Below are 15142 nucleotides of genomic sequence, written 5' to 3'. Positions count from 1 at the left end.
TTCATTCCATAGCATTGAAATTTACAAGTGTCATGAGTTACAAATTACAAGTATAACAAAAAACAAAAAAAAAAATTAGAAAGATGAAGGGCTTCTCAAGTCTCCACGTCGACGTCAGCCACTTCATCACCCTCATCATCTCCCGCAGCATCTGGCGCGGCCCGCTCCTCATCTCCGAACTGACCATAGTCAAGTTCTTCCTCCTCAATGGAGTCTTCTATCACGACGGTGTCAGGAGCAGATTCTTTCGCCGCGCCAGAGCCGCTGGCAGGGGCAACATCCCCCGCGCCACCATCATCGCCACCAGCCCCCTCGCATTCATCGAGCAACTTCTTTAGCGCGCCGAGGTCGGGCTGGTCAGCAAGCGCAGCTATCTGCAAATCATTAGAAAAGGATTGAGTACAAAAAACTTGGAAAATTAATCAAGAAAAATTCATTAAGGTCAAGGTACCTGCACAAGGATGGGGATGGGAGTGTTCATATACTTCTCCCCCACCGCGGCCATGTCCGCGCAGGCCGCGTCGCTCTTGTAAGGGTACTCGGATGGGTTCTTCTTCAACATCCCATATTCATACCCATCCGTAAACCCTTCAGCTCGACCCACAAGGCGCGCGGCAGCATTGCAGTCCATCACAAGGGCCTGAAACTCGGCAGAATATTTCATCGCCAAAGCGCAACGAGTCATGCCCTGTGACACCAGCCATTGGCGATCCTGCGCGAGGCCAGCAACAGACGTCTCGAGGGCAGGAACCTGGGAGTTTAATAACTCAACAGTTTCCTTGGTCTTTTTTAGCTCCTCTTTATCAGACGCTGCTGCCGCCAAAATTTTTTCTTTCTCTGCCTGCGCAGCATCAAGTGCTTCCTGGCTAGACGCTGCCGTCGCCAAGGCCTCATCCCTATCGGCCTGCGCGGCCGCCAACTCCTTCTTCAGGCGCGCAACCTCGCTCTCCAGTGATGATTTCTCAGTGATACTCTGGACGATAGCTTGGTCACGCGCCTCCGCCTGCTGTTCCAAGACACGCACTCTCCGCGCGTACTTGGCAACTTCGGCCTCCGCCACCTGCTGCTTCTCCCGCGCAGCTTGGAGCTCATGCCCGCGCTTAATAAAGGCGGTGTTGGCACTTGCTCGGTTTTCGCTGAGCTCCGCCTGGAGTTTCTCAGCTCGTGCGCGAGCATCAGAAAGGTTCCAGGCAGCCACCTTAGCCTCTTGCTGGGCTGCCACAAGAGCATCGCGTACTTTAATATAATCACGATGAAGCTCTTGGGAGGCAGCAAAGAAAGCTGACCCAGCGAAAATGTGATCGTTGAGCAAGTCAGTGCGGGTGCGCTCCTCCTGATACCTCCTTTCAGTAGGAGGCACGGCATGAGCCCAGAAGTCCTCGCTTACGCCCATGGATTGGAAGGAACTGTCTTCATTAATATTCCATCTCGGGCGGTAAACGTGGTCACCTTCCTGCAAAACACAAGAAATGTTCTAAGTCATAAAACATACTTATATGGAGGTACGCGCAGCGGAGCAACAAATTAAAACATACCTGCGGGGATGAAGCAGAAAAGTCAGCGCCAGCCCCACCAGAAGTCTGCGCTGCGAAGTCTTGTGGCATCGCAGGGCTGGCGCGGTCTCCCAAGGAGTCTTCAGCTTGAGCCCCCTCATCCTCCTCATCTTCTTCAATAGGCCTCTTCTCCTGCGACCTGGAGGGCTCCAAACCAGCCTCGCGGAGAGGGCTGCGCGTAGGAGGAGGCGAGGGAGGTCTCGACGCCGCCAGTTCGGCGCGCAATACGGCTTCCTGCTCCTTTGTAATCCCAATAAGGGGAGACTCAGCACTAGCAGGAGCAGGACCAGAACCAGCGGCGCCGGCAACGGCGCCAGGAGTGTCACCAGCAGCTTGTACGCCAGCTACAACTCCTATGAACAAATCAACAACAAAAAAGGGTTTATGATTTGATCAAAACAAAAAATTCAGAAGACAATGGCGCAAAACATACCTTCGCGCAATTCTGTTCGCGCGTTGAACATCGCCATAAAGTTCATTCTACCCTTTTCTGAGGGTAGAACAGGGGACTTAGAAGCAGCCCCCGGCGCAGCCTCAGCACCTTGTTGCGCCTGAGGCTGATCTGCTACCGTCGCCGGTCCTGCAAACATTCAAATGCGAAAAAATGTAATAAAAGTTCAATCAGAATTATGGGTAAGCAAAGTATACCTTTCGCAGGCGCGACACTGCTTCTCTCTTCAGCCGCGCGAAGGGAGGAGGTCACGCCACCATACCTCAAGTGGACAGGAGGTCTGCCCACTTTCACAGGCAGGGAAGCTAAAGAAACCTTGGTGGTAAACACCTGAGTTTCCTCAGGTCCCTTCGTTTGAGCATGGGGATGAGCGACAGGGGTGTCGTCTTTCTTCTGTTTCTTACTGCCCCCTGCGCCAGATTTCCCCTTAGCTTTGCGCTTTAGTAGGGGCGCCTCCTCTTCCTCCTCCTCCTCTTCCGCGAGCTCCAGCTCGTAGTTTTCGAGCGCATCTGCAAATACAAGCAACAGAACTGTTAATAAACTTTGGTATTCTAAAGGAATAAGCATAAGTGCGAAGGCTTACCAGGCGCGTCGCTATCAAAGTCAAATTCCAGATCCACAGGGATGAACATGTCATCAAAGCGATCTGGGAAGCCCACCTCCCCAGCGCCAAGCGCGACGGAGCCACCCTCCACTTGATCATCATAAGCGGCGTGGATATAATCCTTGGTGACTGCGCAAAAACAAGTCAAGTGATATCAGCAAAAAGAATTATGTTCGCGCAGAAAAAGAAATAAAGCAATGAAATAAACTTACACAACTCGTCGACTTGGATAACGGGCTCAAGCGCGCTGTCGGCCCACAGCTTACTCATGCCCCCACCAGCGCCTCCTCGCGAATTTTCTTGGCGGGGGATGGTTCGGCGGTCAGTTTCTTAACCCAGGCGCCGGTTGGGTTCTTAATAACATCCGCATCCGCGGGCGCAGAATCGATCGCGCGCATCGTCATGCGGATGGGGATTACACCAGCCCTGATGTAGAAGAACCTCTCAGACCAGTCATGAAGGCTCTTGAATGACACGGTGCTGCACTTAACCTTCTGACTGCGAGGAATAAAGGAGATCCAAGAATCTTGGATCTTGGGCTTGTAAAAAAATTGAAAGCGCCGAGGGGTGGGCTCCTCGCTCTGTGATTTGCACATGAACTCGAAATGAGTCATGCGCACAAGTCCAAACGGATGGACTTGGGATATATGAATCCCGAAAAACCGTAACACCGCGCCTACAAACCTTGTCATCGGAAGACGAAGGTTGCAGTGGGTGAAAAAATGGGTGTACAAAGAAATATAGCCGGGAGGCGGGTCCGCCGCCGTTTGCCCGGCCACAGGCAACATGCAGCCAAACACAGGGAGAAAACCCTGTGACGAGATGAGGCTGTCGAGATCGGCCTGCCTCAATTTGCAGGGGATTTCATTCCACCTTTTCGTGGCCTTGGTCCTCCCTACTTCCTCCGATGTGGTCTCAACAACCCTCTTCCCCTTGCCCTTTTGCTTCAATGTCGACATCACCACAGATTTCACACGGCGTCTTCGAGAGGCAATAGAGGTGATTGAGGGGTTAGAGGAGTCTGAACTATCAGACATACAACTGCAGCAACAGATAATCGAAGATTCGAAACGATGAATACACTCAAATCAGAATATGAAAGGCAGAAATTCGAAAATTAGCAACAATGAAGATGAAGATAAAAATTTTTTCCTAAGGGCCTGCTTTTATAGGCCCAGGAAAGAGAAAAGTGGCAACTGATCGGATTTCACGCGCCCCCACTCGCAGGTGTAAGCCAACGAGGGCGCGGCACGTGTCCCTAACACTGTTGAGGGGACATAAAAACGTAACGGACCTGCCACGGAGCAGAGACGCGCCCCCACTCGCAGGTGCAAACCAATGAGAGCGCGACACGTGTTCCAGACAGCTGTGCGAGGGGACATGAAAGGCAACTGTAGCACCTCGAGCACACGAAACGTCTGACACGTTTACGGCGCACGACACGACCAACCAACCACGTGTTTGGACCCTTCGTTTCAACCAAATGGATAGAACTTCGTGCAACGATGGAAACAACCAAGAAAACGACAAAACCCCATTAAAAAGACCATATCAGTAAGTCTAATATCTATCTTACCGCGCTAGCGCGAGATAAGACACACATTAGACTGGGGGGGCTTGAAGAGGTATGTACCCGCCTCAACACCGACCAAGGCGGGTCAACCCACAAGATAAAGACATTATGAAGGCACAAAGCCAAAACCTATGCGCATGGCGCATACAAAACATGCTCAGGCATCATATGCTCAGGCACACATATGCTCGCGCATCACATATGCGCGCGGCACATCGGCGCGCGGCGCATATCACATGCTCGTGCATATCACATCTGCCCAGGCACACATATGCTCGCGCATCACATATGCGCGCGGCGCATCAGCGCGCGGCGCATATCACATGCTCTTGCATATCACATCTGCGCATGAAATATCTGCGCGTGAGAATAAAGAGAAGACCTCGCGCATCCTCAGGATTGGCGCATATCACACATGCACATAATCGACCTCGTCCTTATCCAAATCAGGATTAGGGCAACCTTGATTGTGCACGTCAGACAACCTTCCAGAAGGCATCTTTTTAAGGAGTAAGAATATGCTGATGTTGACAGCTGCCAAATGAAAGGTCGACAACTCAGCATGACACATGTGCTACCACGTGATTACAACCAACGAGAAAGCGCCAGGTGTCCCAGAGGACACGTGGCGCAGTGCGATTGGAGGAGGCCAACGAGGTTGAGCCTAATCAGTGGAAACCCTAGCACTATAAATACAGCATCAACTCCACTTTGATGGACACATTCATACTCAATCATTGACAGTTACAGGCAGTGATATCACATTCAATCATATTGAATTACATTCACTCACAGTCAGTTACATACAAACACACAGTCACATAATCATACAGTATTCAGCTATTAAGCAATACTCTTGAGATTCCCTTACTGACACATTATTATTATCTTCTCCACCATATACTTATTCTCACGCCGGAGGGTTACCCCAAAGAGGACCCCTCTGTCCCTTTCTGAGGGGTAAGTTAACGGCGTTGTTCATTTTGTAGGTGGAAGAACACAGATCCAGAAGAACCATCGGTGAAATAGTACAATCAAAACCCGAGGAAAGTAGATCTGCTACCAGCGAGTAGATCCACGTTTCTTCAAACATAAAATTAAAGCACGTGATACAAACAATTGATGTTTTCATATCCAACACTATTTTGCTTATGTTTTTTAAGTTTAGTTAATGTTTCATATGTGTTACAAAAGATAAATTATAGAAAAACAACCTTATTTATTTAATAAAACTTTTAAAATAGTTGTAAATGTAACCATCTCATACATCTAAATTAGTAGCCTAAAACCATCGTATGACCTTCAAAGGGTGGTGTAGCGATAAACACAATATTTGGACATTCTAACTTTTGCTGATTTTGTATTTTAACTTCTTGAATACAGATCAAATTTGATCATTAATATATAATTCTAAGCAACCCACTTTTATTATAGACTAGCTTTTGTATCCGTATATTACACGGGTTTTGTCAAATAATATAGATAAATAAGGTCCGGTATTTCAGTTGTGGTTCTCAAAATACTTATGAATGAATTTAATGTAGACTTATTGGAAAAAGCAAACGGGGTTAACGAAAGTACTAAAATAGCATGATTTTGAAAACGCCAGGTGTTGATTTGCAAGAAATTTAAAAAATGTACTAAAGTTGCGTAGTTGGTCAAACCTTATATATGAAAATGACACTTAATTCAATAATGAATAAAATCCACACTATGTTATAGCCCATTAGACAAAATGGTTTTGACCCATGAATAGCTAAAATGAATGAGAAGAGAGATTAGTAATTAGGATAAATGCAGGTTTGACACCTAAGTTTTAACATTTTCTTTTATTAGTGTAGTAAGATAAGTTAAATTGTGTTTATTTTTAACACACACATTTATTTATAAAAACATTCTTTACTTATAACTATCACATAAGTTAAAAAAAATACTACGTGTTCATGATTAGCTTTCCTCACTCAGTACAAAATGGCCATTCCTCACCCACAAGACACATTTAATGGGAGACTAGCACCCTCTCACCTCAACTTCTGAGCGATGGAAGCCACCCTCAGCTGGTGCAACTCCGGCTGCCGTAGCCGAATCTGGCGGCAATACAAGATTGACAACCATGTGTTCATCACCGTGAGTATAATAACTATGGGTTTAAAAGCACCCATTTGGAGAATATTGTGGAGGAAGATGAAGAAAGAAAAGAAGACTAAAATAATCACTTTAGTTATGATCCTTGTGAATATGCACAGAATTTTGATGAGGGCTTGATGGTGGATGATTATGATGATCTCTCGAGATCATTTTCGGCTCGGTTTGCTGTCCCGTCTATCGTTTTCGATAAGGGGATTATTGTTTGATCGATGATCGAATGTACTACTAAGATGTAATGTCAATGTTTTCTAGTTCATGGTGGACTAAGTCATTCGAAAGTAATAACATTTTGTTTCTATGTAACTCTTGTATAGTTGTTTACCGCATTAACACGTCATGTCACGTCTGCTTTTTGAATATTTGTCTTTAAAATATCTGAATAAGCTATCCAATTTATGTATATAAGTAATAAGGACTAATTAATTTCGTAAAGTTGTAAATAAATAATGTTTGAGTTATCATTTCAGTATAAAAATGTTACCCAAATCTAGTAAATATCTATGTTACAATTATTGGAAGATAGAAAATTAAATTTGAATTGACCCCTACCCAAGGAAAAGGTCATTGCAGGGTACCGCCTTTAAAGAGAGCAAAACAAAAGACCTTTAATAAAGATGTCAATCTCATACTATGCTTAATGATAGTATATATACAAATAAACAGGATGTGCGTATATCACATGCATATATATAATGAGGATCCTAGCTGTAATTAAGTATACTACTTAAAAATTAAAATACGACGAGATATGCTTTAAGGTTTAGAAATTAGCTAGGGTCTTGGTTTATTTGTGGTTGTGCTCTTAATACAAACACCTTTTTACTATTCCATTTTTCTTATTTAATTTTTACATGTTGCAATGCACAGCATTGTTGTCTTGTTGATCACTAGTTTTCATGGTGTGGTTCTTCAGAGTTCAGACTTTGACATCCTGTACATATTTTTGGAAATTAAGAAAAAGTCAAAGATGATGCTTTGAGAGCATCCTCATCTAACCCCTCATATTATGTGAGGGGTGTTTTTATAATTTAGAGAGTGATTCAGAGTGTTATAAGTAAAGAGTTTTTATATTTTAGAAAAAATAGTAATTTTTCTGTATATTTGAAAAGTTACTGTTCATCCCCTATAATTTTTTAATATATTTTGAAAGTGGTTGTGAGTAAAGGAAAGAGAAATGATAATGATAAAAGGTATAAAAAGTATTATTTAATTGAAATGAAGAGAGAAAATAAAGTAAATTTTAGTGTAATTTTTGATTTAGAGATAGGGGGTGGGATGAGACTGCTCTGAGTGAACCTAAGAATGGGTCCAAGAGGACCAAGATAGAGTGCAGACTTCAGGTTAAGCATGTGCTTCATGGGAACAGACTAATTGCTTGCTGACTGATGTTCAAATAATTAATATTATATATAAGTAAGTTTTAAGGGAAAATAAAGTTAGAGAGATAAATTGAAAATAGTCCATGAAATTTTTATATTTTAGAAATAGTCCTTAGAAATCAATCGGCGCCGATAGGTTTGAAAAAAGTTGAAAAAATCCGATGGTTTTCAAAGATCCAATACCAAGCTGCCAAGTGTCTCACTACCCACCTACTCTCGATTGTTTTCCAATGAAATCCGTCTGGACCGATAATTTTGGAATGAAAATCATCTCCCATGAAAACTATCTCCAAAAATCATGAAAATCCGTGTTTTTTTTAAATTCATCTGAGCCGATAAATTTCAAATAAATTTCGTGTTGGAAGATAATTTTCAAAACAACATGCACCACCACCATGATCTCCACTTTCCAGCCACCACCCCACCCACCGCCGCCCACCACTCCCACTTTTCCGGCAAACATCACCTCCATCACCCGCCCATCATCATCACACCTTTCCGGCCACCACCCCACCCACCACCACCACAATGGATAAATGGAACACCGTAGTCATCACCGTCTGCATCACCATCGCTTGTATTATTTTCAGAACGTATTCGTTTGTATTATTGCAATATTTCTTCAAATTTGAATAATTCGATTACGAATTTGAATGGTTCAGAATATACTGTTATGTATTAATTGCAATATATCTTAGAATTTGAATGAATGAAGAATCTTACATATTCAAGTAACTCAGATGTATTGCTATATACAAATTGCAATATTTCATCACATGTGAATGATTCCATTACAAACGAATGGTGATGCAGACGGTGGTGATTACGGTGTTTCGTTTATCCATTATGGTGGTGGTGGTGGTGGATGGGGTTATGGCCGGAAAGGTGTGATGATGATGGTAATGGAGGTGATGTTTGCCGGAAAAGTGGGAGTGGTGGTGGCGGCGGCGGTGGGTGCGGTGGTCAGTGGTGGCCGGAAAGTGGAGATCATGGTGGTGGTGGTGGTGCATGTTGTTTTGAAAATTATCTTCCAATACGAAATTCATCGACTCAGATGAATTTTAAAAAAAAACACGGATTTTTATGATTTTTGGAGATGGTTTTCATAGGAGATGATTTTCATTCCAAAATTATCGGTCCAGACGGATTTCATTGGAAAACCATCAGGAGTAGGTGGGTAGCGAGACACTTGGCAGCTTGGTATTGGATCATTGAAAACTATCGGATTTTTTCAACTTTTTTCAAACCGATCGTCGCCGATTGATTTCTAAGAACTATTTCTAAAATATGAAAATTTCATGGACTATTTTTAGTTTCTTTCTCTAACTTTGAACTATTTTCATAATTTTCCCAAGTTTTAAATATGCTTGTAGGGGACTGGGCTTTAACAAAAATCACGTTTTACTTGATAACTAATTTTAAGCACTAATTTATTTAAGGAAAATTAACTTTTCCCACATATTTTTTTGGTTTACCAATATAATTATATTAGTTTTAGAGCCCGTGTCACACACGGGATAATTCAAATTATAAAATTACATGTAAAACAAATAATTACATAGCATAAAGGAAAAAATGTATTACATCTATGTTTATATCTATACTATGTGTACATAAATTGATTTTATTTATATCACAAAACGATTTTTTAAATAAACTTAATAAAAAATTGCCCATGCAAAAGCGTACCCAATAATGCTTCTTTCTATTGAAAATTTCATTCTCAGTGTCATATACGTATAATTGAAAGAATTTTGGTTATGAACAAATTTCGGAAATAAGACTTCTCATACGATAGTAGTTCTAACCACTCAGCCTAAATACAACAGGAGCGTTACCTTTATTGATATATTTATCACTTTACCACCCATCAAAGGAAATGAGAGCATTAAATTGTAACGAAGGATGTTCTTCAAGAACTATGTTTTTCTGAGCTACACCATGAAAAAGATTTTTGATAAGTTTCAGAGGGCTTCTCGACTTTGTTATAATGACAACATAAAAATAACATGTTAACCATTCAATTTTGTGAATATTTTGTTTCATTTGAGCATAGCTTGCATGACATGCTTCCTATATAATGTTATGATCACCATTGAAGGAAAAATTAATGTTGACATAAATATTTTAAATTTGATAAAAGTTAGAAATATTGATAGGTATGGGAGTGGCATGTCGAAAGTGTTCGTCATCTTTTCTTAAATTTTAATATTCGAGGGAAAAATAGTCAATTTGCTAAATCTCGAACCTTTTGATTATTTCAAAAAATGCCCTTAAAAATAAATTTGAAACCTGAATCATGTTTGAAATTCTAACTTTCATCCTTTGACATTTTCAAGTCAACACTTTGAACCCATAACAAATTTGACGATAAATCTATTTGCATTCTTAAACTTTTAAAAATCCTCAAATTTTCCATTTTTAACTCGTAACAAATTTTGACCTAAATATAGTTAACTTATACCAAACAATCTATTTACTTACTTTTGACCCATAAATTCAAATTAAAGTTTCACAAAAAAACCCAAAACAATCGTTGATAAAAAAAGACTAAGAAATTAAGTATGATAAACTTTGATATGTCCGAAAGTGATTCGTATATAATATCCTTACATTTAGTTTACTAAATTAACCGAAAAAATAAATGGATAAATTTAAAGCATATATTTATAATTTATAAATTTATATGACAATATACAATAATAATAATAATAATAATAATAATAATAATAATAATAATAATAGATTAATGGATTGATTTTAAAGAAATTGATCAACTTTTTAGCATATATTTATAATTTAATGATTAAAAAATTACTTTGTAAAATGAAAGCATATTTGAGTTTTGTTTTTATTTGCAATATTCTACAATTTACATATTACAATATGTGAATGATAGCATTTGAAATTATATTCTTTTCAATCTTTGAGAAACATAATTTGTTGTTGATTTTTTAAATTTATCAAGTATTTTGAATTATATAGTAAAATAATATGTTAATATTTATAGTTATAAAAATATATAGATATAATATAAATAGAGTATAAAAAGAAAGTGAATAATTATTGATCTATTATTACATATATAGTTTTGGTGGGAAAAAATTGTGAAAATTAATCAAAAGATGACAAATGTTCTCAATTATTTTACTTTATTAGAATATAGGTAGATAATCCTACCTCCGAAAATTGATGCCACCTCTCACACTCTTTTGTCTTCATTCGTATCCTGTTAAAAACAAATTTAAATCTATTAAGTTTTTTTCTAAATTTCAAACTGTTGTTTTAGAGCTTTTGATCGGAAGAAGGATAACGAGTTGATTGATGTAAAACTTACCTTGAAATGATGCTCCAAACGACTAAACGATGTTTTAATTCATGTGTTTAAACTTTCAATTAACAAACATTAAGTTGTTAGAAATATATTCTTTTATGTATTCATTCGTTAAGAAGTTAAAGGTTCACGCTTGGTTATATTTCCTTATTAAAGAACATATAATAACACAAGAGAACATAAATGATACAAACAAGCACACAAGTATAAAATAAACCGAACATTTGGTTAAATACCAGTATCCAAAGTTATTATTTGGGTACAAATATCCCCTAATTTTATGGTCTGGATGTATGGGGCAAGGCAGAATACTCTGTGAATTTGGTCTCCTCTCATTGACTTCATACCCACTGACAATCAATAAGTCACGTCACTTTCACCTTATCAAATTGTACAACTGACTAATGCATGTAACTCTACATTGTACAAGTGGTTGATGCAAGAATAGGAGACAGTTCCAGGATCAAGTAACCAACCTCATTAATGATGATTTGCAGCCTTAGTGTAGCTATTAGTTTTACCAGTTTCAACGACAACTTTTCATATTTACGTGATTCGGTCTAAATCAAAAACTTTGACATCGAGTTAAGGGACACCCGAGCATAAAAGAAGCCGACACTAGCAAAAAAAATAATGGACCAGACACTGGCAAGAAGTGTAAACAAGACGATTTGAGAACAAGTTATTCTAGTTTCGAGCTTTGCTCATTTAATTTAAGAGGCAACTCGTTCTGAGTTCTATATCTAAACCTCGAGCTTCGATTGTTGATAATTTTTAGTATCGAGCTAGCTTCATAGTTAACTCGTGTATTGACTTACATTAATTAAGTATTTATTTATATAATTATAATTTAATGTTAAATTATTTTTTTCAAAAATAGGTCTGTAAACGAACTGAACGAACACAAACAAGGACATGTTCCTGTTTGTTTATTTGACTTTAAATGAACACGAATACTTAATCGGACAAATATTTGTGTTCATGTTTGTTCAAATTAAAAATGATAATGCCCATGCACATTTTTTTATATTCATTTAAAATCTAAACGAACAGTTCACACAACATGAATGCCAGGTTAAGTGGATTTCATCCAAAGTTGTTTAAATGTTCATGTTCGCTCGTTTGTTCATTTAAAAACGAACAAACACGCTCATATTTGGTCAATCTGGGCTAGCGGGTTTAAGAGTTGGAGGGTTGAACACACGTAAACGAACACAAACAAGCATACACGAACATGAATGAACACACTTAAATAAACACAAACGAACAAATATATAGAACAATAAGTAGATGACACATCCAAAGTTTAATCCAAACATGCATGAATGAACATAAATAAATGAACGAAACGTATGTTCATGTTCGTCCGTTTGATCAAATGAACACAAACTTTTTGTTCATGTTCATTGATTTATTAAGAAAAAAACAACCATAAACAAGCTTCCTATCAACAATACATGAATAGTTCACTAAACATTCAGTTCGTTTACATGCCTATACATACATAGATTCTAATATTTATCAAGACTTTTATTCAGGAAATTAAAGAAATATATAATAATATGATAATTCGCAATTTTCCTCCCAACAAAAAGGAAAAACCATGAGATAAATAATATGTGTCAGAAGTGGGATTTGAACCCACGCTCTCTCACGAGAACCAGAACTTGAGTCTGGCGCCTTAGACCACTCGGCCATCCTGACTTTTGTTATTAGTCTATGCATTCATTTATATAAACATATCTAAAGTTATTGTGCTTATCGATAAAACACAAAAATTTATTTTAATTTTTTTAATAAAATGGCAACTGGCTTTGTTTTGTTTGGGCTGTGATATCAAGTTTTACGATTTGAAAAAAAAACACAAACGCAATGAAAAGCATAATCGCGTGTTAAAGTTCCAACTTCGAACATAACTTTTATTCTGGTTTCGATAGTCCCTCATGTGTTTGCAAGATTTGCTAGACGTTCGTGTCACATAAAGTCAAAAGAGTCAACATGTTAGGTTTTATGTTGATATAGCAAACGAATACCTTAAAAACCCGGTAACCTTAACCCTCTCTCTTAAAGCTATCAACAATATTCAGCTTTATGTTCAATCTCAACTTAACCATAACAACGAATCGCTGATTTCGCATTTTGTATTAAATAAATAAATAAGCATAACTTGTCACACTTTAAACAATAAAAACGCATCCAATCATCATCTCCAACAATAGTTTTGTAGTACAAGTTTACAACTACCAACAGTAGTTATGTAGCACAACTGATTAGTCAGTATCGCATGATCACTTTCAGAACACACGTCCTAAAAGACACCCGCTAAACATGTTTACTAATTGTTGGTAGGGTTGAAAGAGGATATTTTTTTTATATAACAATCAATCTTTCCTAAATCTTATTGCCTTAGCATTTTAGAACCCATATGGAGTTACATCTCACATATCACATATCACACAACAGCAATAAGTCAACAGTAAACAATTTTTTGATACAAAATGTTAGTCAAAAGGATAGGCAATTTACCAAATTACCATTTTACCCTCTGAGATTCTCTGCAGAATCATCATTCTCTTCATGATCTCCTTGTCTGATCTTTGCAATCTCATCTCTTGCTCTATCAAGAATCTTCATTTTTTGCAGCTCCAAATCTTTATAAAAATCCATCCTCATTTTCTCTAATTCCAACATCTGCTTTCTCTTACTGTTTTCAATCTTCTCATATGTTTCACTAAACCTGTTAATGGAGTCTGCAAGCAACTTGAATGACGAGACACCGTCAACTTTCCCACCTTTGTACTTCGACTTTTTTGGTGGCAGCATATCCAAATCATCATCGTCGTCATAACCGTCTTGAGAATTTGTGTCATCCGGGCTATCCCTCATTCCATTGAATCCGTTTGCACGGGGTGGTGGCGGCGGTTGTGGCGGCTGTGATGGTGTTGCTGCCATTAGCATATTCATTTTCTTGAAATACACCCATTTTGTATTTGAACCTACATTATTTTCCAACAAAGCTTTCTCCTTTTTATACTTTTTTTTCAATGTGTCGAGACGGTTTCTACACTGAGTGTCGGTTCTTTCCAGTTTCGACTGTCGCGAAACTTTTTCCGCAACTTCTTGCCATTCTTCTGATCTGAGGCTCTTTCTACCTCGTTGAAGAAACCGCTCACCCCAAGCATCGAGGAGCACAAACGTCTCGTGCTCACTCCAGTCGGTCAGCGTGTTTCTCCCGCCAGGCTTGGTGGCAGGTGGTGGTAGTACCGCCAGTGGTGGCGGTGCGTGTGGCACTAACTCAAAACTAGACAATAAGCTCTTCAGCTTCCTCTTCTTTGGATGCTTATGCAGATTATAACTAACCATTCTTTTATCATCTTCACCATCATCATCATCATTATTATTATCACCTGTATCATCATCACCATTCGGCTGGCCCGAACCATTCATCTGACCATCACCATCACCAGCTTCTTCTTCTTCTTCATCAACATCATCATCTTCTTGTAATTCATCATCTTCATCAACATAATTGTCAGCAATCAACTGAGAGCGAGAGTGAGGTAGATTCCGACCCAAAATGTTGGGCCGGGTCGACCCGTACCCGCGATTCTCACCATAATTCGACAGATACCTAGAATCTCCCTCACTTCCGTCCATCATAACACACACCAGAACAACAATCAAGCTTCAAATTCCCCCAAAACAGCACTAATTTTACATAAAAACCCTAACCCAGGTACAATTCTCCAACCTACACCAAACCCATACTAAAAAGATTCAAAATTTAAACCCTAAGTTTAAAATTCAAGCAATTAACTGAAAACAAAAACAAACAGTTGTTTACCTTAAAGGGTAAGATCTGGAATTGAGGTGGACGATGGATCGGAAACAGCCAGGGTGATTAGATGATTGAAACGCTGAATCGAAGGTAATTGAGATGGGATTGCACGGTGGTGAAAACAAAAACTAGGGTTTGGAATTGGGGAAAATGGAAAGAGATAGAGAAAGTGGGCGTAGATGCCGTGAGAGATGAGGTACTAAAATACGCTGGGGGTGAAGTTTTAGTGTTGTGTTTGTTTTTCTTAATAAGTTGACCGGGT

The 15142-nt window shown here is 39.2% G+C and overlaps 1 protein-coding gene and 1 non-coding gene across 2 annotated transcripts; both read right to left on the bottom strand.

Annotated features, from left to right (window-relative positions):
* Positions 1–12662: 12662 nt before the first annotated feature.
* Positions 12663–12746, bottom strand: TRNAL-CAA (transfer RNA leucine (anticodon CAA)). Its single transcript has one exon. It is a non-coding gene; the product is annotated as a tRNA-Leu (tRNA).
* Positions 12747–13434: 688 nt separating this feature from the next.
* On the bottom strand, positions 13435–14739 carry LOC143581393 (uncharacterized). Its single transcript, XM_077064195.1, has one exon. It carries the CDS (start codon positions 14700–14702, stop codon positions 13581–13583), a length of 1122 nt encoding a protein of 373 aa, XP_076920310.1. The 5' UTR covers positions 14703–14739; the 3' UTR covers positions 13435–13580.
* Between the last annotated feature and the right edge of the window lie 403 nt (positions 14740–15142).

The sequence above is a fragment of the Bidens hawaiensis genome, unplaced genomic scaffold, assembly GCF_021521415.1.
Source record: "Bidens hawaiensis isolate Kalapana, Puna unplaced genomic scaffold, B.hawaiensis_p1.1 tig00030905_1, whole genome shotgun sequence".
Classification (NCBI taxonomy): Eukaryota; Viridiplantae; Streptophyta; class Magnoliopsida; order Asterales; family Asteraceae; genus Bidens; species Bidens hawaiensis.
The sequence above is the reverse complement of the archived record's forward strand: the minus strand, read 5'-3'. Positions and strand labels throughout refer to the sequence as shown.

Coding starts and splice junctions, on each gene's coding strand:
- LOC143581393 (XM_077064195.1), bottom strand. CDS start 14,702: ATGATGGACGGAAGTGAGGGAGATTCTAGGTATCTGTCGAATTATGGT.